Below are 24,797 nucleotides of genomic sequence, written 5' to 3'. Positions count from 1 at the left end.
ACAACTTGAGTTAGGCCGCGAAAAATAATACTCTTTGAAGATCCACTTGTAGATTCCTATTTCCTTTCGAAAAAAAATACCAATTGATATCGACCATGACGATATCTTTCATCTGAACCACTAAGCATCTGTATAGAGATGCGTATGGTTTGTGCCTGGACTGGGTTGTAATACTTCAAGCTTTATAATTTTTGTCGGACCCCGCAATGGGTTAATTGTGCATGTTTATACATGTTCGAAAATGACAGTCTACGATTTTGATGTGCGGCTTAGCTGGCTAGGACTCTCAGCCCTGAACGTATAATTTAATCTGATAAAAAGTACAATTTCCTAAAAGATTTGCAACTTTTAAGTACTCCCTTTTATTGGGATTGTGTATAAAATAAGGTGTAATTAAAAAAGGTCAACAATAATGGACACTAAATTAATTTTGTTACACTGTAACTACACGGTAAGTACACATTTTGCTACATATCAACTACATATTGATGTAATTATCAACAGAGACACCTGCAAAGAAAATGTGTATGAATTTAAATTTAAATTTGAATTTCTCCGTGGGCGATTTAACGATTTGCATTTTTTCTTTGGTTATTTTCTCGACTATTTATGGGCCGATCTGGACGTGTCATATCTTTTCGTGTTTAGGAGAATCAATCATTGGCACCCGAAGAAAGGATATCCCACACAACATATTGTATTATGTATTTTATTATTCGTATTATTTATTTGTCATGTGTTATAAGCATTTGCAGTTACAGTTGATTAGCCGAACGAGCGGTAAACCTTCTCAAATATGGCAGATTACAATACTCTCGTGTATCCTCTCGTTTTCTTTCAATATCTCTCTTATAACATACAAACTAGCAAGCAACTTGCAGCAGGTACGTTGAGGGGCCTTGTTAATAACCGTTTAGAACTAGTACATAGTCTTAAAATTAGTTAAGATATAAGTTGTTTATATGTTTCTATTAATATGTGCCTACACGAGGAAGTTTTCAAGGCAGATTCGGTTTGTTATTTCCGAATTCGTCATGGCGCAAGCACTTCCTAATTAAATAATGTAACTGCCAAAAAAAAAAGAAGTTCTGATTCGATATTTGACATTAGTTTGCTCCTTCCCTCAGTAGCGCTGGCTCTCACGATCTGAGTACTTGCCGCTCAGCTTGCTAACCGAGTACCTATCCGAATAGGCATCGTATTTGTCCGCCTTGTAGTTGATCTCCTGGGGTGTGTAGCCGATGTTCTTCTGCCAGTGACGGGTCCAGTACAGATCCTCGTTACGCACCTGCGACGGGGTCCTGGCATCGCGGCACACATACACACAGTAGATCATGCAGCCTATCAGCGTGAGGAAGCCGAATATCAGGAACACAATGCCCAGTATCCACACATACAGCGGCTCGTAGAACTGCACCACGATGACGAAGCCCAGAGTGACCAGGATCAGGCCCAAGTTCAGCAGCAGCATCAGACAGCAGACGCCCTTAACATTCGGGCAGAATGGGTTCGGAGCGGACATGGTCTCGATCTTGGCGCCCCTTTTGGTGGTAGACCGAGCGCTCCGTCCCGTCTTGGCAGTGCTGGCCACCGAATAGACACTACGCGGGGGTCCTCGCGAAACTGGACGCTGGCTATATCGGCTGTAAGTGATATAAGTTAGAAACGTTTGAAGAGCGTTGGAGGGCATTTAAGAGCTCACCTGATCTCCGATGGCGCCTTGTAAGCAGCACTGGTCACATAGATATCGCTGCCCCCATCCCCGCCATGATCATAGCTAAGGGCTGAAGGTGCTCGGGGCGGCTGGCGCGTGGGCGGTGGTCCGCTGAGAGAGCGTGGTCCTCCATTATCCGGGGAGCTGGAGAGGCCCATCTGACTGTGGCTGTAGCTGTGCTGCAGGTGCTGGTGATGTCCGTTCGCGGAGCGCTTCTTTCGCGACGAGTTGTACTGGGACTGTGGCGAGATGCGCTCGTGAGTGAGTGTGTACTCGGAGTAGGTGCGCTCGGAGGGAGCGCGATGAGAGTGCGACTCCTCGCCGTCTGTGGAGTAGCCGCGATTCGAGTGGACGTACGGAGGGTCAGGTGTGAGGCGGCCGTGAGTGGCCACATAATGGCTGCCCTTCAATCTGTAATTGGATTGCAAATGTTATCTCAAATTGGTGGCTAAGTGGACGGGGATCCACGCTGGGACCCATCCTCGCAACTTACTTCTTCACTTGTCTCTCGTGCATTTTTCTCTGATGGTTCCACTACCTTCTTTCTGTTCTGGATGCTGGGGTGCTCTCCTCTCCTGGGGCGCTGCGTTTTATCGACTGCTAATGGTCTTGACTAGCAATTCTCGGAGCTGCCTGGAAAGAAGCAAACAGAAAACAGAGAACAGACACGTGGCAATTAGCATTTGTCAGGCTACCAATGAAATTGTTTAACAGTTTTCAACTTTTAATTAAAAGTTTAATTTTTCGTTTTCATATGGCTGCAATGTACAGTGAACCAGCAGTACGTACTGTGTGAGCAACAGACCATTTGGTGTAACCTGGGGAAAGTTTGTGCGTTTCCAGTGAGTTTTTAGTGCATCAAAGTTCTTCCATTTAATATAAACTATTGCTCTCCAGTACGGAATGTGTTTATGATACGTTCTGTCCCGAAAGCGGGTGGGGTGGGTCCTCAGTTATCCCAGAGACAAAGGACGGCAAACAAATTAGCATTTCGATAAGCCTGAAGTCCCGTCCCCACTATAACTGCAGAGCAATGCCCCCCTTCCCCCTTCCCCCTTCAGGAATGTGGTCCCATCCCTGCCTTGCATAATTTATATCAATTTATGATGTTACTGTTGCGGCGCACCCATCCCAATGATTGGCGCTGCAGTTCGTTGCACTTTTCTCAGTCCCGTTAAGCTTTCAAAAGCCACTCAAAAAGTGGCAGAAATATGTTCGTTCTTTCAAGTTCAGGGCATGGAAATTGAAGTTGCCCCTGCTCCTCAGTGTCGCCTCGCTGCTCGTTGCTCGTTGCTCGTCCTTCGCCTGCAATTTGTCACTTGGTCACGTAGCTCTTGGTTTTGGGTGCGACATTCTGTTGCAAGGTGACAGGTGATATGCGGGAGACGCGCGCAGCGGCAGCGGCAGAGGCACTGTGTTCTGTGGGTTGGGTTGGGTTGGGGGGGAAAACTGGTTCTTTTGCTCCCTTGAATTCCTGATTGCATGCACACTCACAGTAAGTATTTACATACATATGTACATACGTGTGCATTGTGGCTATAGTCATAGCCACTACATACAATATATCAATCAACGTGTAATTATAATTCTGCAAAAAAATAGTTCCTATCTCGACGAACTTCCACAAAACTCTTGGCGGAATGCCATCTGGAGTCTTCCTTGCTACTCTGGCTGTTTCTGGCTGATGATAAAATTGAGTTATTGCCTCGATTAGGCCAATTAAAGGGTGTCGTTATCTATCGCATCGTTGTGGGCCTGGCACTGCCCTTCCCATCGCCCTCTCCATGGCCCTCTCCATAGTCTCCCCGACTAGCCTTCTTATTATGTATTCCAACTGAGGCCAATTTCTGAGTGCATTTACATTTGTGGCTAGCCGGCGGTCAATCGCGATACAATTGTCAGTTGGGATCTGGATCTGTGGATCTGGGGAGGTCTACAGTAAAACTTTCAAGTTCAATGCGGTGATTTTAGTGCCTGGGGAGTACAGAAACACACAAACACACACACACACACATTTATGGTGTGGGCGGTAACGTCATCAAATGAAAAATCGAACTGGAGGCCGAGATGGAGGCCAAGAATGAGAGACAGGCGACCCTTTCCTGCCTGTGTCTGTGTGGTCCCAGTGGTTGCCTTCGCCTTCGCCTTCGCCTCCATCTCCACCTCCATCTTCGTCCAACCATCGTTTGGGGGTTTCTATCACTTGGCGGCCATCAAAGCCTTTCCGTTTGCAACTCCCATGCGTCGGATTTTTACATGCTTCGCTCTACTCCGCTCTACTCCGCTCTACTCCGCTCCGCTCCACTTCGCTACGGTCGGACAGCGGCTCCATGCCACACCACTGCTCCGCACATTGATTTGTTTATGCGGTTTTTGGGGTTTGTTTTGTTAGGCTTGCCTTAAAGCCTTTTCCTTTTGCGGCAAATGGAATGCGAATGCCATTAAAATGTGTTTGCTCTCGTATTTACCTTGGCGCAGCAGCACCACCAGCCCCAGCACCACCAGAACCAGCAAGACCTTAACATTTAACGCCACATAAACAGCATTATAAACCAAGAAAGCATCCAGAACCAAACGAAGGGTAAAGTGGATCATTTTAGGGCTACTTCATATACTAAAATGCCTATACGTACATATATGCCACATCACACATAGTCGTATAAATCTTGTATATGGGCTCATCAATATGGTGGGGGGGCCGTGCCTCGTAAAGCAGTTTTTCTCGTCCAGGTTACATGAAATTTGCATTTTGTCGCTGGACCGTTAAAAAGTGTGGCGCCCCCCGTTCATTGTCTTTGATGGAGGATTTCACAACTTTCGCTGCTTCCGCTGATGCAGCCCCAACAATGGGCCAAGAGCGGAAGTCGTTGCCAACGAAACGAGAAGTTAATTTGTGGCAATTCGTGTTACACAAAGTGAGAAAACAAGACACCGCGATCGGCCGCAGCAATGCACTCCATCATTGTGGTCAAGTGTCATAAAAGTTGGACGACTTGAACTTGCCATTGAGGCCGTTGTTGTGGTCTTGGTCAGCGGCATGGCATGTAAATTTCATTGCCATGCACCAGGCACCAGGCAACGGGCACCAGGCACCGCGCACCACCATGAAATTTTTCGGGGCGCGGTTTAGAAAGTTTTCCCCAGATGCACATCTACAAAATATACGAGTACGAGTACGAGTACAAGTATGCATGCGTCCCACCAAACTGGGGCAAGAACTGCAGGCCACCACCACTGCAGCCTGTGCCTGGGACACAATCTGTAGCACTCAACCGCAAAAGCAGCGCCTTTCACAAGCGAACCGACGGACCGATGGGTGGGGGCTCTCAGACGGACCGAAATTGCAAGTTGTAGGCTCTCGATCCGTGCAATCCCAATAAATATCGCCACAGTGGCCGGCAGTGGCCCCCAGAAGTCGCTAGAATAAATAATAACAGACTATGTATTGTCATTTGCATTCTCCGAACCGTATGCCGGGAGTCTTGAGATATGCATTGTACAATTACCATTCAAATGGATTCCTTTGTGCTCCCCTAATATTCATAAATCAGCCATTGTTTGGGCTGTAGAAAACCTTCCACTAGGATTATCGTACCCGTAGCCAGCCCAGCCTATTGATCTTTTCGCTTTTTATTGCTTTCAGGGCTTCCAGGGCATTTCCATTATGATTTTCGTTTCTAATTAGCAGATGTTATGGCCAAAGAAATTTATACGAGCATTTACTTTAAACTGTTATGGGTACAGGAAAATCTAAGGCACACGGAATTCCGTGGCCCTGCATTAATTGCTATCGGCTGTTATCTCATCTCTGGCTTGATTTAATGACTTCTGCTGCATGTTTTCGAAAATCAGCATAAAATTTGATTGCATTGTTAAAACCCAAAGCGCTTAATGTCGATTCGGCTCTGGTTGCTGCTCTCAAGCGGCGAGGCGACCATTAAACTGGGGGCCCAGTGGCAGCCGCAGCCTCAGTTTCAGTCTCAGCCTCAACAACCGCTAATTCTGCGCTGCGTCGCGCTGCTTTGCGCTGCTTTGCTCTGCTTTGCGCTGCTTTGCTCTGCACTGCTATGTGCGAGGCTGCGTGGTTTGGCCGGGTCCCCGATCTTAGACGTTAAGTAGCCGTAGCTGCCGCGCGTTAATCGCTTTTAATTGCTAAATTACGCGCTGCATGGGCAACATTGTCCAGAGTGGACAGAACCAGTGCCGGGTCTGAGGCCTGGAGATGGAGTCATGGATTGGATGCGACTGTTAACACGCCGCAGACTGTGGACTGCGACTGGGCAACACTAATGCGTGTAATTAGCCGCAAAAAAAGCGGCAAGACCACTTAACTGATTTATTAAAACGTTTTTCCATTAAATTTTTAACCCTGCAGGCTATTAAAAACACTAACTCTTCCACGCACACACACACACACACAGAGAGAGAGAGAGACACACCGCAGACGTAAAGAGGCCGCAAAGAGGAGTCCACGTCGACGTCTGGGTCGGGGTCTGGCTCTGGGTCTGGGTATGGGGCCTCCGAATGGAGGCATTCCGAAAAGGGCGCGCAGACTTGAAAAATGAGCAGCGTTTAAAATTATTCTGTTCTCGCATCGCAACTGTGGGGCAAATCCAGAACAATACAGGCCCATAAATCTATGGACGTACGAGTTCTGTACTTGTACTAGTTTAAGGAGTCATAAAAGAGAAAGGAAAGGATTGCCTAAAATAAAGGTTTGGCCACTGTGCCGCTTGTGGCACTTACAAGCTCTCAAGCTGCCTTTCCTCATGTTAATCTATGGCTTTCCAGGCCAAATCCCACTCCCACTCCGAGTCCCCGGCCCAGCTCCACCAACACCAACACCAACACCAACAAGAAGTTGGCCGAAAAATTCAAATGGGCGGTCAGTTGGCAAAACATTTTGACAACGTCAATGGCCATGCAGAAACCCATCCGAAAACCTAAGACCCAAAACTTTCTAGCCATAAATGCCCGCTCACGTCGCAGTGGTCGAAGGAGCAGCGGAAACAGCAGCGGCAGCAAGGGAATGAAATTAATTATGGCCAAGTGCGGGGCTCACATCGGTCGATGAAAGTGCGATAAAGATGCCATATTTCTTTTATTAAATTTTCAGCCATTTATTGCTAGACTGTTTGATGTTCGCCCCGGACAAGTAAGCCGTTAAAATCAATGGCCCAGTCGAAAAGAATCGGACACAAAGAAGGTCACATTTGTGTGGCCAAACAATAAACAATATACATACGTATATTAAATCTCACCACTCTTTCGGAGAAAGTTCACTTAACGGCCTAAGCTGGGGCGCCCGTACGTAATGCTTTCAATTTTTTTTTTTCCCTCCCCCTTTTTCATTTTATTTTTCGCAAACTCACTTTAAACAACAACAACAAATTGTGCACAACAATTTGGTGTTTTTTTTCTTTTTGTTTTGTTGACCGTGTCGTGTCCCCTGGCCCCCCTCCGGTTCTGTCTACCCGTACAATTGTGGCAACTTGCAAATGAAGTCTGCTCCGCCAACTGCTGTTATCCAGAGATCCACGGGACGGCAGCGCAATCGCCAAAGCCAAAGCCAAAGCCAAAGCCATCAAAGCGATGAGATACATGAGTGAGGTGTGTTGGGAAGGTCCCTTTTTTGACTACGTCACGTTTGCAACATCAATTTCAATCAACCTGACCCTGTCTAAGACCCCTCCATACCCATGCCCACAAACCCACATCTAGCAGTCTTACAGCTGTTTTTTTTCTCGAATGCGAATGAATGCCAACTGCCAAGTGCCAAATGCCAAGTGTAGGCCGGATTTCACATCAAACGCAACAGTTGTCTCTCTGCGTAATCTCTATGACTGGCGCTGTCTTTTCTTGGATCCCAGGCTTTGGAGCTGAGCCGAACCACTTAGAGCAGAGCAGAGCAGAGCAGAGACAGGCAGAGCTGAATCTTTGAAGAATTACCGAAAAGCAAAGCTCTTTTAGTGCTCTAGAATCTGCACAAAAGCTGTTCTATTGAAATAGAATTTATGTGGAAGTTGATTGCCATTTGAAAGTCTAGTTTTATGGATATGTGAAGGCTATTCTTCCGCTGAATTGGCACTTCATTAACACACTTTTCCAATGCGGATATGTGGGCGCCCGCTGCTGCCCCTTATGGGTTAATTGTGTGGCGGTGTCGCCTGCCTCCATTGGGTCTGTCGCCCTTCCGGTGCCGCACGCCAAATGGGTTTCGAGCGAAGTCTTTACCAACGGGGTGCTATACATTAGAGGCACAATGCTCGTATAATGGATCTGTTTAGACAGACACAAGCCATCTATGTATGCATGCTGTCCCAGCCCCCAGCCCCAGCCCCCAGCCCCAGCCCCAGCCGCTGCCTCTGCTGCTGCTGCTGCTGTTTGTGGCGCATTAAGTTGCTCTCTAAGCAGAACCGATACAGATCGTCAGGTGTTTCCACTTATTCAGTAACTTCAATTGTAACTGTAAGTACTCGAACTCGTGGCAAGGCAAGGCAAGGCGAGGCGAGGCGAGGCAAGGCGCTGCTGGTTCCTAGTGCCGCGTTCTCGAGTCCGCGTGGATTCGTATCTGTGGCGCACGGTCTAAATGGCACCCGAAACAATGCGCATAATAAATATTCTGTGAGCCGTGGAGTGGGTTAGTGCTGGAGCTGGGGCTGGAGCTGGAGCTCTGGGGTTAAACCTGTTCGCAGTCAGCGGCGGTGGCAGCGGCATATTTATGGGGCAGACAGACTGCGGCTGTGGCTGCCACGGGAAGGGATACTTTGCAACATAAATACCGTTACAACTTTTGTTTTTCTGCCTCTGCCTGTGCCTCCGTTTCTGGGTTTCTTTTCTTTTTTTCGGCCACGGTCTGAGCCGCACTAGCGGTGGGTTTATGTTTATTTCGGTTTCATTAATAGTTCAAATAACTGCACAAGTGGCTCGTGGAGCCATCAAATGCAGCCAGCCCCACTTAGAGAGCGACTATCTATACGACCCCATAAAGTTAAAGTCTGCGGTTGTAATCTATTGATCTGGAGATCAAATAACCAACAAACAAAGCAACGAACAACCACACGTTCAAGTATTTCTTTGCATTCATTTCGATTGCACAACTGGCCAACAAAACGTGTTGACAATATCCGTAAGTACACTTGCCCACTTGGCAGCAAAAAAAAAAAACTAGCAAAAAGCCAATAGCAAATAGCAAACAGCAAAAGAAAAATGCAAACCTTAAATATCAAATAATAAGCCAATTCCCATTCCCAGTCCCCAGCAATCGACACATGAGTCGCATATGTACGAGTATATGCATGCAGACCAGATCATGGCTCTCCACATCCACATCCACATCCACATCCCCCATTAACATCCCGGGGTCCATTCGATGGAGCCTGGGCCAGCTTCCACCGATAGACAGAGACCGGCGGCTGCGTTGCGTTTCGATTTGTTTCCCACGCTAGGCGGCTGCAGCTGCTCCGATCGGATCTGATCCGATCCGATCCGATCCGATCTGACGACGATGCCGAGAATGCCCAGTCGCGGTGCCTGATACCAGTATTCTAATGCGCCGGGGACACGGATAGAGATTAATTAATATTGCAGCCTCGTTAGGCGGCAGAGGGGGGGGGTTCTTGCCTACTTTGGCAATCCATTGTTTCAAGGAAGGAAATTCCAATCTTTTATAATACACTCGTATTCGACTTCCCCCCAGCTTGGAGCTCGATGACATCTCCAAGTAAAATTGGATTCATGTGAATTGTTGATGACTCGTCGCTGAAGAAGATCTCGCCATCCATAAAAACTACAAACGTACAAACTATTTATGTTGAACCTAACGAATGTCCGCTAAAAATCAAACACAATCTTGAGAGTTTTTTGGCTTTTGTTTGTCGGCTGTAGTTTTTCGTAGTTTTTGTTGTTTTGTGCCTTCAAGGTCTTGCGGCGGCAGACAGCGATTTATGAGAGGGGTGTTGCCTTTTATAATTTGCCAAAGTTATTATTGTTGTTATAGCCCCCTGATGATTGTATAATATTTGCCTTTTGCCCGGCATACATATATAATTTCGTGGCTGGTAACGTGGAAGATCTCTGTGGGCGTAGACTCTGGCTCCGGCTCCGGCTAAGGGGGCGGGGGCGGGGGAAAATACTTTAATGTCAAGTGTGGCTCACAGAATATCAGTGGCTGTGTGGCATTGTTACGGCTTAAGGCACTCGAGAAGCCAAAAACTGTGTGTTTTCAACAAGTTTTGTTTTTTTCCTGATTGCTTTTCTGTTTTCGGGCACATTCCATCAAATGCTGTTCATTCAATTAGATGTTGAAACAGAGGACGTTGCCATAACTCTGGCATAAGACCTGGCTACCGTTCCTCTGTTCCCTGTCCTCTGTCCTCTGCCCTCTCCCGTTCTGCTCTTGGGGGCTGGGGGGTGGCTCCATTGAATTATGATTTGAGCAATAAAGAGCTTGTGTGCATATATAGTATGAAGAGTCTTGCTTATTGTTTGCTTATTACTAATTGTTTCCTCTGCTGGAGCAGCAGAAATCGAAATACAGAAATGTGTTTGGGTTATTTATAAGATTTCGTTACGGTCTTTGTTTTTCTCTATGGGGGGCATGGGCTACATGTCTGAGTAAACATGCATCTGCGAATAGAGCTCAACTTAAGTCTGGCAAAAATACCAGCATCGTTGGGGCAAAAAGCCACTTTTGTGGACCACTCAAAGAGCCCAATCCTTTTGGGTAACAACTCAACGGTACAAACATTGTACATGTATAATTGTTTAATTATTTACATTTCCCTTGGATATTGTTCTGTTGAATCGAGTCTTTAGAGGCCTGAATATCTTCAACGAATTTCGACTCTTTGCTCAGGTTTTTTGCAATCATTCGCAAAACCTGTTTCACTGATCACTGATCACTGATTCAATAAGCATTCAGCTTAGCATCGATCTGTGGTTCGATCCAATGATTTATACAGCCCGGACTGCATGCCATGGAATGTCAGAGATTTTTTTGTACATATAATTTGCACGCAATGAGTGTGCAATGCAACCGACACGAGGCATTAATTACATATGATGATGTCATCACCATCATCATCATCATCATCATCATCATCATCATCATCGTCTTTGAAGATTTCAATTGGAGGCAGACTCTGGCACTGACAGCCAGACAGCCAGACAGTCAGAGCACCCTCTCAAATGTCAAATGAAAGTTGCAGCAAATCTAATATCTAACATCCAACATATGGCATGGTATGGCATGGCATGGTATGGTGATGATAATCATACATACGAGTATGTACAGCATGTAATCTCGGTTGGCTTCTTTCTTGTTTGATTTCTGCTGTCTGTCTGTCGGATTCAGATTCACACGCAAACAAAACTCAGGAAGATTGCACAAGCCCCCGGGCCGAAGACTGCAGAGGGAATTATTTAACTCAATATAACTTTATATAACCGACTCTGGCCAGTGGTGATTAGCACTGATTGATTTGTGTTTTTTGATGGTCGTTGAGCATTTGCATACACACTCGGGCAGGTATCATTTTAGTTGCTGTGGGCTGGCTGCCAGCCAAACGATTGCCTCCTTTCGATGGGGCCAACACGCATACGCATCTTGTACAGCTGCAAATTGGCTGTTTAAAAACGGAAAAACGGAAAAAACGAAAAAAAAATGAAGAAAACCTGTCTTCGATTAACCGCAATGGCAACAGGAGTATTGCATAACTTTCGCTGCATCTCGTGAATCATGGTCATGCCCCATACTACGGGTAAGCTATTGCAAAAAGTTGTACATCGGCACATCTGCGAGTATACCTACATACATATATCTCTAATTGTTACCGCACTCGGGGAACAATCACGAATACAACAACAAGCACAACAACAACGAGTAAAACATTAGAGTTGACCCGAAAAGACACAAAAAATTATCATTATTATCAAAAGATTGTCATCAGGCAGAAGTAAAAATAAAATTAAATAAAGAAAAACAGAGAGGGACACTTGGCCCCTGGCGTTGGTTTTGAATTTCTAGATGTTGCTGTTGCTGTTGCTGTTGCCGTTGCCGTTTCTGTTGCCGTTGCCGTTGCCCGTCTCTGTGCAACTTTTATTGGATGGTAAGCGTGCTAAGCATGGCTGGCTCTTAACCATAAACATGGCCAGCGGCTAAGACACGAACAAAATAATACTAGTCGTCACAACGGCAGAGCTGAGGAAAATAACCAAACCAGCAACAACCAACAGCAAGTTCTGTTATGCACAGTGGGTCTCGGCCCTAACTATGGGGCCCCTAACCATGGGAGCTGCGCTGCAGCCGGAGATAAACTATTTGGGAAATGCTTTTCATTGTGCAGGCGTCTAGCATATGATAATATCTTCTGCTCGATTTGTTAGGTAAGGGCTTGCGTCAAACTATGTTTTTTCTTGGATTTTCCTTTTGTCATTCAAAGCAAAAGAGAAAGCAGTAGATTATATGGCTCTTTCCATTTCTGAGGCTATTAAATTTCACTTATTGATCTATTTGGTATTGGCATTTTGACAGGTCCAGCTACAGCTTCAGCTCCAGCGGTTTATAAGGCGATCCGTGAGATTGCAGCTGCCAGCAAATGACCAAAAAATATGAATGGTATACCCTTACGGGGGGTATCATAGCTTGCATCTGAGGCAGAGATGCTTCCGCATGTGTGAACCCATCTTACTATCGGCTGCATCAGAACTGGGTATCTGCCATCAAAACGTTGGACTTGCCAGGGTCGGATCCATCTCAGGTTGATCCCTTAATGCGACGAATGACATAATCGCAGGCCCAGGGAGAGTCAGGGAGAGCCAGGGAGAGCCAGGGGCTAACAAACTGGGCCATAAACAAAGAGTGAATCGTGCCCATGCTCGTATAAGGCGAATCTCCGACTGGCCAACGGTGGCTGACTCTTTCAGGGTCAACGGGTGCGTAATCAATGGAGTCGCCCACGCGATGACAGTTCAGGCAGTTCAATGTATTGCGGAAATCGGCCAAGAGTGGAGTGGAGGAAGCCCAAAGACGCTCAAAATGCAATTCAGTTTAGGCCAAAAACAAATTGATGGCAAATAAACAAGTTAAGGTATACGAACGTACTCTCTCGCAGTCGCACACACATGTACACCCCCCAATATATATATGTATGTGTACGTATATATTTCTCTATAAAAAAAAAAAAAACAAAAACTGGCTTACCTTCTCTCCTCATTGTTATACAGTTCGACTGGAGTTGTTGTTGCTGCTGGTGCTGCTGTCGCTGCTGTTGCTATTGTTTCGCTTATTTATTGTTAACGCTTTTTGCCAGCCACAGCGACAGGTTGTTAGTGTGCCCCTGCTGCCGCTGAACACATTTCATTACACTTCACTTGAAAACAAAAACAGAAACAAAAACAAAAAACCGTGTTGCACCGAGCACAGAGGCCAAAAAGCAGAGAGCACAGAAAAATGTCGAGACATATATTAAAATAAATATAGATATAAATATGGGCGATGACGTCGTCTCTATCTATGCAAATGCGTTGGTGTGTGCGGCAGTGCGGAGTGCGGCGGTGCGGCTGTGCGAGTGTGTGGGCCAAAAACCTTTACTGGTTCTGGCCAAAATGCCAGCCAACACGTTGGTGGTACCTACATACTCGCACACACAGAGGTGGTGTATGATATAATCGCTGCCATGAATGAATGAATGAAAGGCGTTGCAGCTTCTCGCACAGGCATTTCGGACCGGGGGCCCAACACAATGGCCAAGACTTGGCCAGACCCAGACCCGCCATGGACTTCGGAACTCGTCTAACCAAACTCAAACTCTAAAATCTTCTCGGCCCAAACTCTTTCTGGGACTGGAGCTGGAGCTGGGGCTGGGACTGGGACTGGGACTGGCGGCAGCACAGCAAATTGCAGCGCCATAATGAAATCGCCCATAATCTTGGCTAAGGCTAATAATAGCAGCAGGTTTTGGAGCTGGCCAACAGACACTCGCACACACACACACACACACACACAGAGACACACACACACAGAGACAAGCAGCCACAGAGTTAGCCAAATGGTGAACAAATTTGGGTATAACTCTGTTTGTTCTTTTGCCCCCGGACCGGGGCTACACTTCACGCAACAAATTCAAATGACACTCACGTAATATGCTAAAAATAGTGGAATTTATTGCGCGATTTTCGTGTGTACAACTCAGCGGCTGTATGGTCGGGCAGCTTACCGATCGGACAGATCGGTTCTCCAATGCACACTCCGTACAAGTCGTAGGCCGTGGTCGAAGCAAACGCGACGCGATCTCAGCTTGAACTGATCTTCGGAGCACCTCGCGCACCTGTGGCGACTGGTCTGGAGCCCGAGTGGAGCGGAGCTTTGAGTAGAACCGGTTCCTCTCTTCTGCTTACTCTCTCACTGGCCCATCGCTCTCGCTCTGTTCCGTGGGGGCTCTGTTCTCTCCTTGTCTTTCTTTCTTTCTGTGTGGGGGCCCCGACCGGTGCCGGTCTCCACCATCTGCACTTTGCACTTTCGGGATCTGCATTTTGTTGTCAAACTGCAAAAACTGCATTTAATAACCGTTAACCGAAAGTTCTGCAACACGTGCAACGCCACTCCGTCCACAAGCATCGGGGGGCGGGCCGCAACGGGGGGGCGGGGGGTAGGCTTACTACATTAGGCTTCATGGCCTGTCAGCCTCCACCACTTTGGGCCCCAGCTGTCGCACGTGACTGCTGCAACGACTGCTGCTGGTTAGCTCTCTAACTGGGGGTCAAGAGTCCTGGAGTGGGGGGCCCAATTTTGCATCATGTCATTAGGAAGAGTGGCATCGATAATGGGGCCAGACAGAGTCCATGGTCCAACTAATGCCCTCGGAAGGGGGCAGCTTCCGAGGTTTGAGGTCTGAGAGCCACTCTCAGCGTTTATGGGTACATTCAAAAAATGCACTCATGTAAATAAAAGTTGGGATGCAAATCAGTTCGCGGCTCGCCCCCTTTCAAAGAAAAAGGCTTAAATAACATGGCGAACTTTGCATTTCCTGTTGGCCAGTCCAGTTTGCTTTTCGTGCAGTATTTAAATGCAGCAAAAATGCTGCCATAAAAATATGCATAACCGGAATCTGAATTGCTCTTTTCGTGTGTGTGTATGTGGGGGGTGTGTGGGGGGGTGTGGGGGATGTTACTTCAATGTCAACTGCGGGACGGGCGCAAAAAGAGGTAAACAATTTTGTGTGGGTCGAAAAATGCATAGAGAAGCGGCAAACGGCAGTGAAAGGCGGCCAGGGCTTGCAGCTGGTCTCTTGTCTTTCCAGCCCTCGCAGACGTGTTCGCTCTTGGTATTTTTTATTGTCTTCAGTTTGTCACTCTTCTCGTTTTGGTATTTTTCTTGAAAGTCCCGTTACTTCTTGCTCACTGCTTACGGGTACACATCAGTTGCAGCATGGAGACGATGTCCTGATGTCCTGATGTCCTGACGTCTGGATGTTTGTTCTTTGGAAATGCAAGTCGTAAAAAGTTTTGCTTAAGCTATGCGTCCTCGTCGCTGCCATAAAAGTTGCATAAAACTGCACAGATTTTGCCAGTGTTGTGTGTCGTGAAAAAGTTTAGGATATCTCTTAAATATAACACGCACAGACATGTCTCAAAGGATCGCTTTAACATGACGCTCGCCTTAAAACCTTAACCTTAAAACGCGAGTCATTTGTACGTCATATGCAGTAAACGGGCTGGCAACAAAAGCCGGAGCTGTGGAACTGCGGAACTGTGGGCGGAACTTGGCATGTGTCAGGATTTAATTTAGATAAAAGCTTTTTCCACACTTTCACGGTGCCACTTACGGAGCCGTGACGATGGCAGGAACCGACCAGGCGGCAGACCTTTGACGTGCACCAGATAACAGATACCAGATACCAGATCGTAGCGGTGCCTCAAATCAATTCCATAAACATTTTGCCTGCCGCAACTTGCCGCAACCTGCCGGGTACGAGACGACAATTTGTCTTAATGCCAAGTTGGACATATGTATGGATTGATTCCGGCTTATCGGAGGGGAAACAACGCCAGCAGTTATTCAAGGAGAGGCTGATTGAATTCTACTTAAAGGGTTTCTCTGGCCAGTTGACCCTCTATAGGGTCCACCCCCCTACCCCCAATTGGTAAACGACAATTTCAGTTTAATTATTCATTGACATTTATTGATTGAATTTGATAATGTTTCTTTCTGCAGCATTTTGTTGGATTCACATTAAGTAGGGACTTGCTCGCAATTGGTTTTTGATTTGATATTAGCTGTTAGCTGTTAGATGCTGTTGCTGTTGACACACACACACACACGCATTTACATAAATACAAACAAACATATGTACTTAGGTTTAGTTAGGTGTCGCTTTTGTCGCTTTTGCTATTCAGATATTTCTTAACGGAGGGGAGCTTAGGAACCTGAATTGTGGCCCGTTGTTGGTATTTGCAATACACACATAAATATTAATGTATTCACATTTAAAAAAACTATATAATATACGTATCCTCGTATCCTTGCTGTTCTTGTTATCTTGTTTCTCATCAAAATATCTTTATCAAGTTTCGGCGGTAGAGTGTTTTTTTGTTTTTTGTCTAGTAGTTCTGCCTTGGCTTACAAAAAATACAACAGTTTATAAATATTGTATGTACCTAGTATTCTGTTTTCTGTTTTCTGTTTAGATGTGTATGGCATGGGTTTGGTTTTCGTTTCGTTTCTGTGTAAAAGTTTGAAATAAATAAATATTTGTAGCGTATATAATCGAAAATATACCTTGTAGTTAGCCGTTATTGGTTTTTTTTTTTTCTGCTGGTTGCTTGTATATATAGCAATCAGAATGTATTTGCATTGTATGTATATGCATGTAGGAGGGCTCTGTTGTAGGTTCCTTTGTTTGGTATTTGTTTTTGTTTTTTTTTTTTGTTTTTTTTTCTGTAACTAGCACAACAATTGTACACTCAAATATGTATATTATATACTATAGTAATATGTAGGTATGGTATAGTAGTAGGTATACACTCATGTATGTTTTGGCCTTGATTTTTCTTGCATATTCGTATTGTATGTTCAGTTTTTGCTTTGGTTTCGTTTCCTTTGGTTTGGTTTGGTTTAGTTTGGTTTGGTTTAGTTTGGTTTGTGGGAAATGCGTTTGGTCTCTTCAGTTGGGCCAAATGTTCGCATTTCGTATATCAGCTTACACTTGTGCTCTTCTTTTCGGTGTCCAATTACCCTTTTTTGGTAGTATTTACTCTTTAGCTAGTGCTAGTAACATGAATAATTTAATTGATTTCATTTGATAGATTCTTATTGTTTGCGCGCCGGCATTTTGCATATGCTCTGTGTGTGATTCGATATAGGAAATTATCATAGGTACACATATCAACACAGTGGTTGTGGGTTGGTTAGTACGGCAAATATTTGCCTATATAATCGTATTTATTCATTTATTTACTCAACTATTTCTTTTAGCCGCACAAAAAGCATGGAAGATAGCAGACAGCAGTTCAGAGCAGGGGGAGTTCAGAGTAGTTCTGTTCGGAGAAGAGCTGTTCAAAATAACAAGTGCTTTTGGAAGATACTCGAGTGGAAAGGGAAATCGTAGTTGCAGTTCGATAAAGACACATTTAGCATTTAGAAATTATAGTCGCACAGTACGGCGTTGACTCTACTTCGATGTTTGTCTCCTGATCTTTGTCGATGTCTTGGCGATGGCAGACCTAACCGAAGTTGAAAGAAAAACCTCAACTGAAAACGGTACGGAACAGAATCGAACTGAAGAAAGTTACAGAACTCGCATAAGGGCTGTGCAAAGATACAGAACAAAAAAAAATAGTTGATCTTACTAACTAAATACTTGTTGCATATTCACTGATTAATTATTTATCGATATATGTATATTAATATTTATATTTGTATGCAATAATACTCGTTTTGTTCGTTTGGTAATTAACGTTCATGAAGTGTCCCGTCGTCGTCCCGCTGGAGTTAAGTGTAAATATTAAAAATAGCTTGTAATTTGACTTGGATTTTCTTCTCTTTTCTTTTCTTTTCTTTTCTTTTCTTTTCATTTCTTTGCCTATCTTTTGTTCTTTTGTTGTGCATCATATCTCCGCATCGTATCTTCTGGTTCGCCTTAGTTTTTTTTTTAGTCCTTCTCTTAAAATTGTCCTCAGCCCCGACCGCTGATGCCTTTGCCAAGGTATAAAAAGTTTTTGCTACAGTTTAAAGTTAAGAGTTACAGTTCCAACAATCCCCCCATTATTCATAATATACTACTCGTACATATAGCTGTGTGTAGGAGGTATATGTTTGAGTTTCTTCTTTATAGAGAGACCATTGTATATAGTACAAAATTTACAATAGAAGCGAGGCCTTTTCTGCTCCTTCTTCTGGGTAAAAAAACAATTCGGGATGGGGCTCTACAGTAGAGGGGAGTCTGTTTTTGGGGGGGGGGTGGGGAAATGCCCTAAGTTGTGTATAAGCAAAAGAGCTGAAGGCTGCCTCTCTGGGGAGGAGAGGGTTGGGGTGGGTGAGGGTGGGGAGGGGACAAGCGTGTGTGTATCTAATAAATTTATACAAAATCTGTGCTCAGAAAATAGTTTACAAATATACTTTAGACTTAGTTACACTGTCCTTTGGGCGTGATATAAATTGTATACATCATACACATACATCTTCATACATATACACATATACATATATATATTTATATTATAAATAGGTTTCCTTTGTATTGGTAAGTGTTCGTGTGTTTTAACGGGGGAGGGGCGGGGTTTCAAAGAAGCTCGGAGTTTTTTTTTTTGATTGTTTCTTGGCTTATGGTAGAAAGGAGGTTGAGTTTTCCCCTATTTTAAAATTGTGTGTATATTGATATATTTTTCGTATAGTTTAAATTGACCCAAAAATCTTGTGTGGCGTCTATCCCAAGTTCCGGTAGTCCGAAACCCTTTCATTGTGTCCATGTTAAAAGTCTTCAAAACGCATCTGGGTGCTGGAGTAGGTATCTCTAGTGTTGTGGTTGTGTCTGTTTCTGTGTCTGTTTCTGTTTGATTTCTTTTCATAAATTTTCATTGATTGCCTAATTGTGACAACTTCAGCAATACATACTAAGCACCTACATACACACACACACACACACATATGTTGTCCCTAGTTTACTTATAATTTTGTTCAAGCAACGTTTTGTGTAGAGCAGGAAATGCATTTCATGTCCCATTTACTTGTTACTTTTGCACCATTGGAATTTCATTTCGATTTCGATATTTCGCTAACATTTACAAACACAAGAGAAGAACGGGGGACTCCCCCATTGGGAGAGGGGTAGGGGTAGGGGTAGGAGGAGTCTTTGTCAAACAACTAGATTAAGTACAATACATACAGTGCTGGTTTGGATACAGTTAACGAGTAGCTTTTTGGTTAATTTATCGCCATCAACGCAATTACATTGCACGATCCACCATACTTTCCACACTTTTGATCTCTTTGATCTCAAATACACGTTTTACAAACGGTTCGCTCTGTCCTTTCCTGTCCTGTCCTGTCCTTTAAAATCAAGTGATAAATCGCGCCTTTTGCTTGCGCACAAAGTCCTGGGCCTGTTTGTCATTGACGCGCAGCTCAAGGATTTGCAAAATGGGATTGCCTTATGGAAAGGATGATAGAATCGAAAGAAGTTCGTTATCGAAAGGACAGATTACACTTACATTTATCCTTCTGCTGCATGAGGGGCAGCTCGATCTGCTTTAGGCCATGAAAGTTGTCCACACTGGTGCTGTAGGCCTCCACGCCGGGTATATTGCCCAGGGCCAGGTAGGCCTCCCCGCCGAAATCATTGGCCGTAAGGACATCGTGATCCATGACCGTGAAGCATATCATGGCGCCATCGGTGAGGCATTGCTCCAAGGTGACAGAGAACTCAAAACACTCGTCGAAGATGGGGTTCAACGTGCGCTAAGGGAAATATAAATCCAAGTAAAATATCATCCCTATGATGGAAGAGGGGGGAATCGCACCTTGTGGACGTTTGTCTGCTGCTCCATGCAGTGCAGGAAGACCCTTCGTGGCAGCAGTTCAATGACCACAAACGGATCACTGAACCCGTTCGGATCCAGTGGCACCACATCCCTGGCATGCAGGACCTCCACGCACAGAGAATCGTGATTGAAGTAGGCCCGCACGGCCAGCGATCCGTACGGACTTGGACTCACGGCCATTAGCTGCTCTCGCAGGCGGTTCATGTAGAACATGTCTATGAGCCGATCCGTGTCCGTCTTGTGGAACTGCAGCCGCTGCTCGATGCGCCAGAAGTCGTCCGTGTGCAGGCATTCCAGCAGCAGGCCCTGGCCCTCGGCGTGAAAAAAGTCCACCAGCAGCTGCAGGGCCTCGTAGAGACGTTTGTGGAAGTGCGTGGGCTTGTCCGTCTCGTCGCCCGTCTCCATTTGGCGGGACATCTCGCCCAGAACCGTCTTCCAGATGAAGCGCAGCGATCGGTTGAAGTTCTTGGTGAGCAGGGCGCTGTTGAGCGCCGCCAGGTGACAGTCCAAGTACTCCAGCAGCGGCACAATCGCCTGATTTGCCGGCAAGGAGTCCGGCGACCAGGCCAGATGGAACACCGCCTTCTGCAGCGACATCTGCATGAGCGGAGCCAGCTTCGAGAGGATGCGCTCGGTGCGGTTTTCCATGTGGGTCAGGCTGGACTCCAGGAGGTTGTCGGCCGACTCCTCCAGGGGCTGTTCATCCGAGCGGAACTCGGCCAGGGTGCGACGCACATACTCCACATTGTTGACGGTCACGCACATGTCGTCCGAGCAGCGGAACGGGCCCTGCTGCTCGTAGTAGCCGCTGTCCGCCAGCGCGGTGTGGATGAGGTCGCAGTAGTGCATGGCCGCCGAGCAGACCACGTCGATGAGCTGAGACTCCAGCATGATGGCCGTGTCCTCGTCCGGCCAGTTGATGACCTTCCAGAACTCCTTGATGTTCAGCAGAGTGCTGGCCGTGTCCACCGAGGAGCTGCTGTACCTGACTATGCGCTCGCCCTCACAGATGGCGTCCATGCGGATGGCTGCGCGGATCCGCTGCAGGGCCTTCGCCTTGCTCACCATCATCCAGCGCTCAAATGTGGGGATGAACCATTCGTGGCTGTTGCTCAGGGCCAGCGGCTTCTCCGGCGGCTGCGGCTGGGCGGACAGGTGTCGTTTCAAATGACAGAACTCCTGCAGAGCCAGAAACAATTCAAACGGCTTCGTATCCACCGGTTCCGCGTCGCCCTCGAGCACGGCATACTGCGACAGGTTCATCCGCACACCTGGCACCTGGCCGGCGGCCATGCGGCTGTACAGCTCCTCGCCCACCATCGCATCGTATTGTTTGTAGATAATGCTGAAGTACTGTATCCCGTTCGTGCTGTGGAACAACAGGGAGAGGAAGACGATGCAGTTGAGATGGAGTTCCTGCCCCAGACAAATGATGGCTTACAGGGCTTTCGTTTTAAAGCGAGCAGAAGCCGCAATTAGCACGGGCTCTGGCTCTAACTAAATTTTTGCTAATGCCTCTCCACTCAACACTCAACGCCCGACACTCAACACTCAACACTCAACACTTTCTGTGACAGCCCCCGGACGTTTGTTAAATGCCTCGTCAGGCTGCTGCTGTCCGTGCGGCCTGCCTGCTGTCCCACTGTCCGTCTACCCTGTCTTGTCCTGTTCTATCCTTTCCTGTCTGCCGCTCGGGGCAGCAACGTGAGAGCATTTTTATGACAGCGCAATTAATTTGAGGCTTATGTGTGTAAGCCACTTGATGTCCTCATTAAGGTTCTTTTATGGCCCCGCTAACTGGCAAATATGTGACTGATTAGTCCGCCCCGGAAGGCCAAAGATGCGCCACTATGCATCTCGAAATGCGGAGCGGTTATGAGGGGCTGTTCCTCTAGCGCCTAATGGTGCAACGTGATCCGTATCGTTGGGCTGATCAATATATTACCTCATTTATGGGGTTCTAACAACTTTTCGCGATAAAGGAGCTCCCTGAGGGAACTATCTGTAACCTGGCCATGAGGATTCGATTCCTCGGTGAGAGCTAAGAGCCCTCTCAGCTACGCTACGGGCCATCTGTCATGACAACATTTTGTGGCCCTCATTAAGGCTCGTTAGCTTTATGAGCTTTGAGTCGTCGGGCATTTGACAAATGCTCAAGCTGATTAGAGAGCAGCGACTGTAAAGTGGTTCGCCCCCGGGCGCCGATTGCGGATAAGTTCAAATCGAAATGACGTCAATTCAATTGGGTCAACACTGGCCAGCCCTGGTCGGAACGGAGAGTGCAGTGCGTGGACCGTCGCTGCTCTGCTTGTTTTCCTAAACTGCTTTTTTTCAAAATTTTATTTGTAGAGTGTCTGGCTGTCAGCAAAGGAGGACAGATATACCTTTGAGCTTGTTTTTACGGCCGACACGTGTCTGGGATACTTAATACAATGCTGGGGGGCCGGGGGACGGGGGGGGAGCTGTAACTAACTGGAACCGAGAACTAAAGCAACTGATTCTGGAATCTGCGAGTACTCACTTGTCGAAGAGGGCATGGTAATACGTCTGTCCCAGCTGGATGTCGGCCGTTAATGTTGTTACGAAATTCGATAATGGATTGGGCAAGCATTGCGACTCGCGGAGCACATTCTGGCCCCACATGACGGAGCCCTTGCGCAGGGCATTCACCACCTCGCCGCGCACGCCCTTGTTGAAGGGGCAGACGGCCCGAAAGGCCCGCATAGAGCCGAGCAGTCCCAGGCAGCGCAGCAGGAACTCCAGGCGTATCAGCGATGGCGGATTCAGGGCCGGAAAGATGTCCCTGTGCCGCCGGATCTGGTTCAGCGAACGCTCCACAAATCCATTCATCGCCTCGGCCAGCCACTGTTCCAGATCCCGACTCAAGGCCTCCTGATTGGGCTGATTCCACTGCTTCTCCACATCGCCAAGCAGACGGTGCAGGAACTTCGGGTCCAATGGTGTCGATCGATTCAACTTGGCCGCAGCCACATATCTGAAAGGAACAGAAATAGCTAGAAAGGGGTGCCTCTCCACCCTTTTTTCGTTCGATAACCCACCTGGCCATGGCGCAGTGCAGGTCCGATAGATCTCCCTGCACGGCCAACTGATGGAGTATGGTTAGGGCCGGACCCGGCAGGTCCCCGCACCAGGTCCACGAGGGCTCGTGGGTGGTCACCTCGTGCTGCATGAACACCATCTGCAGCTGTTCGACCTTGTGCATCTGGTGCTCGTGATTCTCCTCGGCGATATTGCCCCGATCGTCGCGTGTCGAGAGCCACAGCTTGAGACGGATGCGTCCCTGCACGGTGCTGCGGTGGCTGCGTGCCTCCAGCTTGAACCAGGCATCCAGCCCGGTGGAGGGTATATCCGATATGGCTATGTTCACCGAGCCGAGGAAATCGTCCTGGGAGCCCTGACGCGCCGACTGGCAGACCTGCTTGAAGAACCGCCCCAGTCCGCGCACGCCACGAACTTCGTTCAGTCGCGAGACGGCGTCCAGGACGCAGCTTTCGTCATCGTGGTCCCAGATGTCCAGGTGAAAGGTGTCCGTGTTGATGTCATCTATGTCACTGCAGGCGACAAACAAAAGATGGCGATTGTCTCAAGTGTGAACCGTGAACTCTGAGCTCTGCTTGTGGGTGGAAATTCTTCCCGCCTTCCATTCGTCTATGTATGTGTTCTCAAGGCTTTTACAAATGTTAGCATGTGTTTATGGGCGTTCTTGGAATATGGCCCTGAGCTTTGCTGCTCCATTTAATTTATTACAGGATTTATATTTTGCTTTTAAATTGAAAACGCTCTGCTGCAGAAACATTTCTCGGAAAGTACTCCTATTTCAATAGGGGGACCCCTGTAATTTGCTTTAATGTACTGTAAAGTATTTTGTATTTGTATTGTATTGTATTTCATATCTAAAGGGCCATGAAAAGGTCAATTATTCGTAATTGGACATTTCAGGGAATTCTGGGAAATGCTTGGCATTCATGAAGGCGCTAGAAAGTCCCTGAAGGACTTCGAAGACTATTTTAGAGTGTATCTAAGCTTCGACTTGTCCTGCTCTGTTTCTGCTCTGTTTTTATTGCAATTGCAACATAAATTTGATTGCATTTCTTATGGGGCAACCTTCTCATGCATTTGTGTTTCAATTTGATGGCAAATTTAAATGGATTTCTTTTCGTTATTGCTTACAACTCGTAAATTACGTTCGGTACTTGGGGGGATTCGAATCGTTTAGCATACGACAGAGATCTTTTCTGGTTGTTTTCCCGCCTTTTCCGACCCAGTGTGGGACACATTTATCAACCAGTCGAGCGTAAATGAAGTCTGAAAACCCACTTTGCTTTTTTCAGATGAAATTTCAAGTATTTCCAAGTCCAGGAAGAGCGCGGCAGTAATTGAATAATTCGTAACAAATCCCCACCATTAAATGTGCCGTGCCCCTCCATTTGATTTGGCAAACAATTTCGAATGGTCCCCACTCCGCTCCACTCCACTCCACTCCACTCGACCCGACTCGACTCCAATCCTGTCCATTTGATTCACTTACAATTTGAACTTCTCATTCCATTTGGGGGTCAGCGTGTGCGGCTTGATGCTGGTCGCCTTGATGAGCTTGGCGGGCACCGGGCCGCCCAGTGAGTCGCGCTGCTCCCGTCGACCCGCCTCCCGCCGCTTGAAGCTAAGCCGGAAGCTATGCTTTCGGTGCGGCGGCGAATCCGTGGCGCTGTTGTCAAAGCCACCGCTCATGTCGGCCGATAGGGCTCGCGGTGTCGGCGGCAGCGGCAGCGGCGACACGGGCGGACAACCGTCACCGTCCGGCTGGATGCCCAGCATGCAGTACGGATCCGAGAAACCTGCGGGGCCGATAAATAATTGGATATACAGAGAGATACAGAAGCAGCGAGAGAGAGAGAGGGAGTGTTTCAATGGAATAAGTGATGGCCAGGAAAAGCGAGAGAGCATAGAAGAGCAAAAGAAAGGAAAGGAAAGTGAGAAATGGTGCAGCATTAATGAAGTGCTCGCCCGAATGACATTAAAGGCC

General features: G+C 46.8%; 2 protein-coding genes across 3 annotated transcripts in view; both read right to left on the bottom strand.

The window, feature by feature from the left end:
• Positions 1–705: 705 nt before the first annotated feature.
• On the bottom strand, positions 706–13,990 carry LOC6602974. Of its 2 annotated transcripts, none has more exons than XM_002027921.2 (5): positions 13,854–13,990; positions 12,918–13,086; positions 2,208–2,347; positions 1,703–2,125; positions 706–1,643 (listed from the first exon to the last, which is right to left on the bottom strand). In XM_002027921.2, the coding sequence occupies exons 3-5, from the start codon at positions 2,228–2,230 to the stop codon at positions 1,124–1,126; spliced, it is 966 nt and encodes a 321-aa protein (XP_002027957.1). In that variant the 5' UTR covers positions 2,231–2,347; positions 12,918–13,086; positions 13,854–13,990; the 3' UTR covers positions 706–1,123. The 2 variants fall into 2 exon arrangements, with proteins under 2 accessions (XP_002027957.1, XP_026848733.1); XM_026992932.1 differs by having other exon boundaries at positions 12,918–13,081.
• Positions 13,991–19,180: 5,190 nt separating this feature from the next.
• The window catches only part of LOC6602976 (BAI1-associated protein 3), a 43,513-nt gene continuing 37,896 nt past the window's right edge, over positions 19,181–24,797 (bottom strand). Inside the window, exons 8-13 of the mRNA XM_026992954.1 lie at positions 24,303–24,609; positions 22,813–23,325; positions 22,275–22,748; positions 19,733–21,122; positions 19,424–19,670; positions 19,181–19,362 (exon numbers count right to left, since the gene is read on the bottom strand). Coding sequence (XP_026848755.1) covers positions 19,271–19,362; positions 19,424–19,670; positions 19,733–21,122; positions 22,275–22,748; positions 22,813–23,325; positions 24,303–24,609 — 3,023 coding nt within the window. The 3' untranslated portion in view covers positions 19,181–19,270. The remainder of the gene's footprint in view (positions 19,363–19,423; positions 19,671–19,732; positions 21,123–22,274; positions 22,749–22,812; positions 23,326–24,302; positions 24,610–24,797) is intronic.

This window comes from Drosophila persimilis, unplaced genomic scaffold (genome assembly GCF_003286085.1).
Source record: "Drosophila persimilis strain 14011-0111.01,24,50 unplaced genomic scaffold, DperRS2 tig00000798-arrow-arrow-pilon, whole genome shotgun sequence".
Lineage (NCBI taxonomy): Eukaryota > Metazoa > Arthropoda > Insecta > Diptera > Drosophilidae > Drosophila > Drosophila persimilis.
Note: the sequence above shows the minus strand (reverse complement) of the source record. Positions and strands in the feature narration are given on the sequence as shown.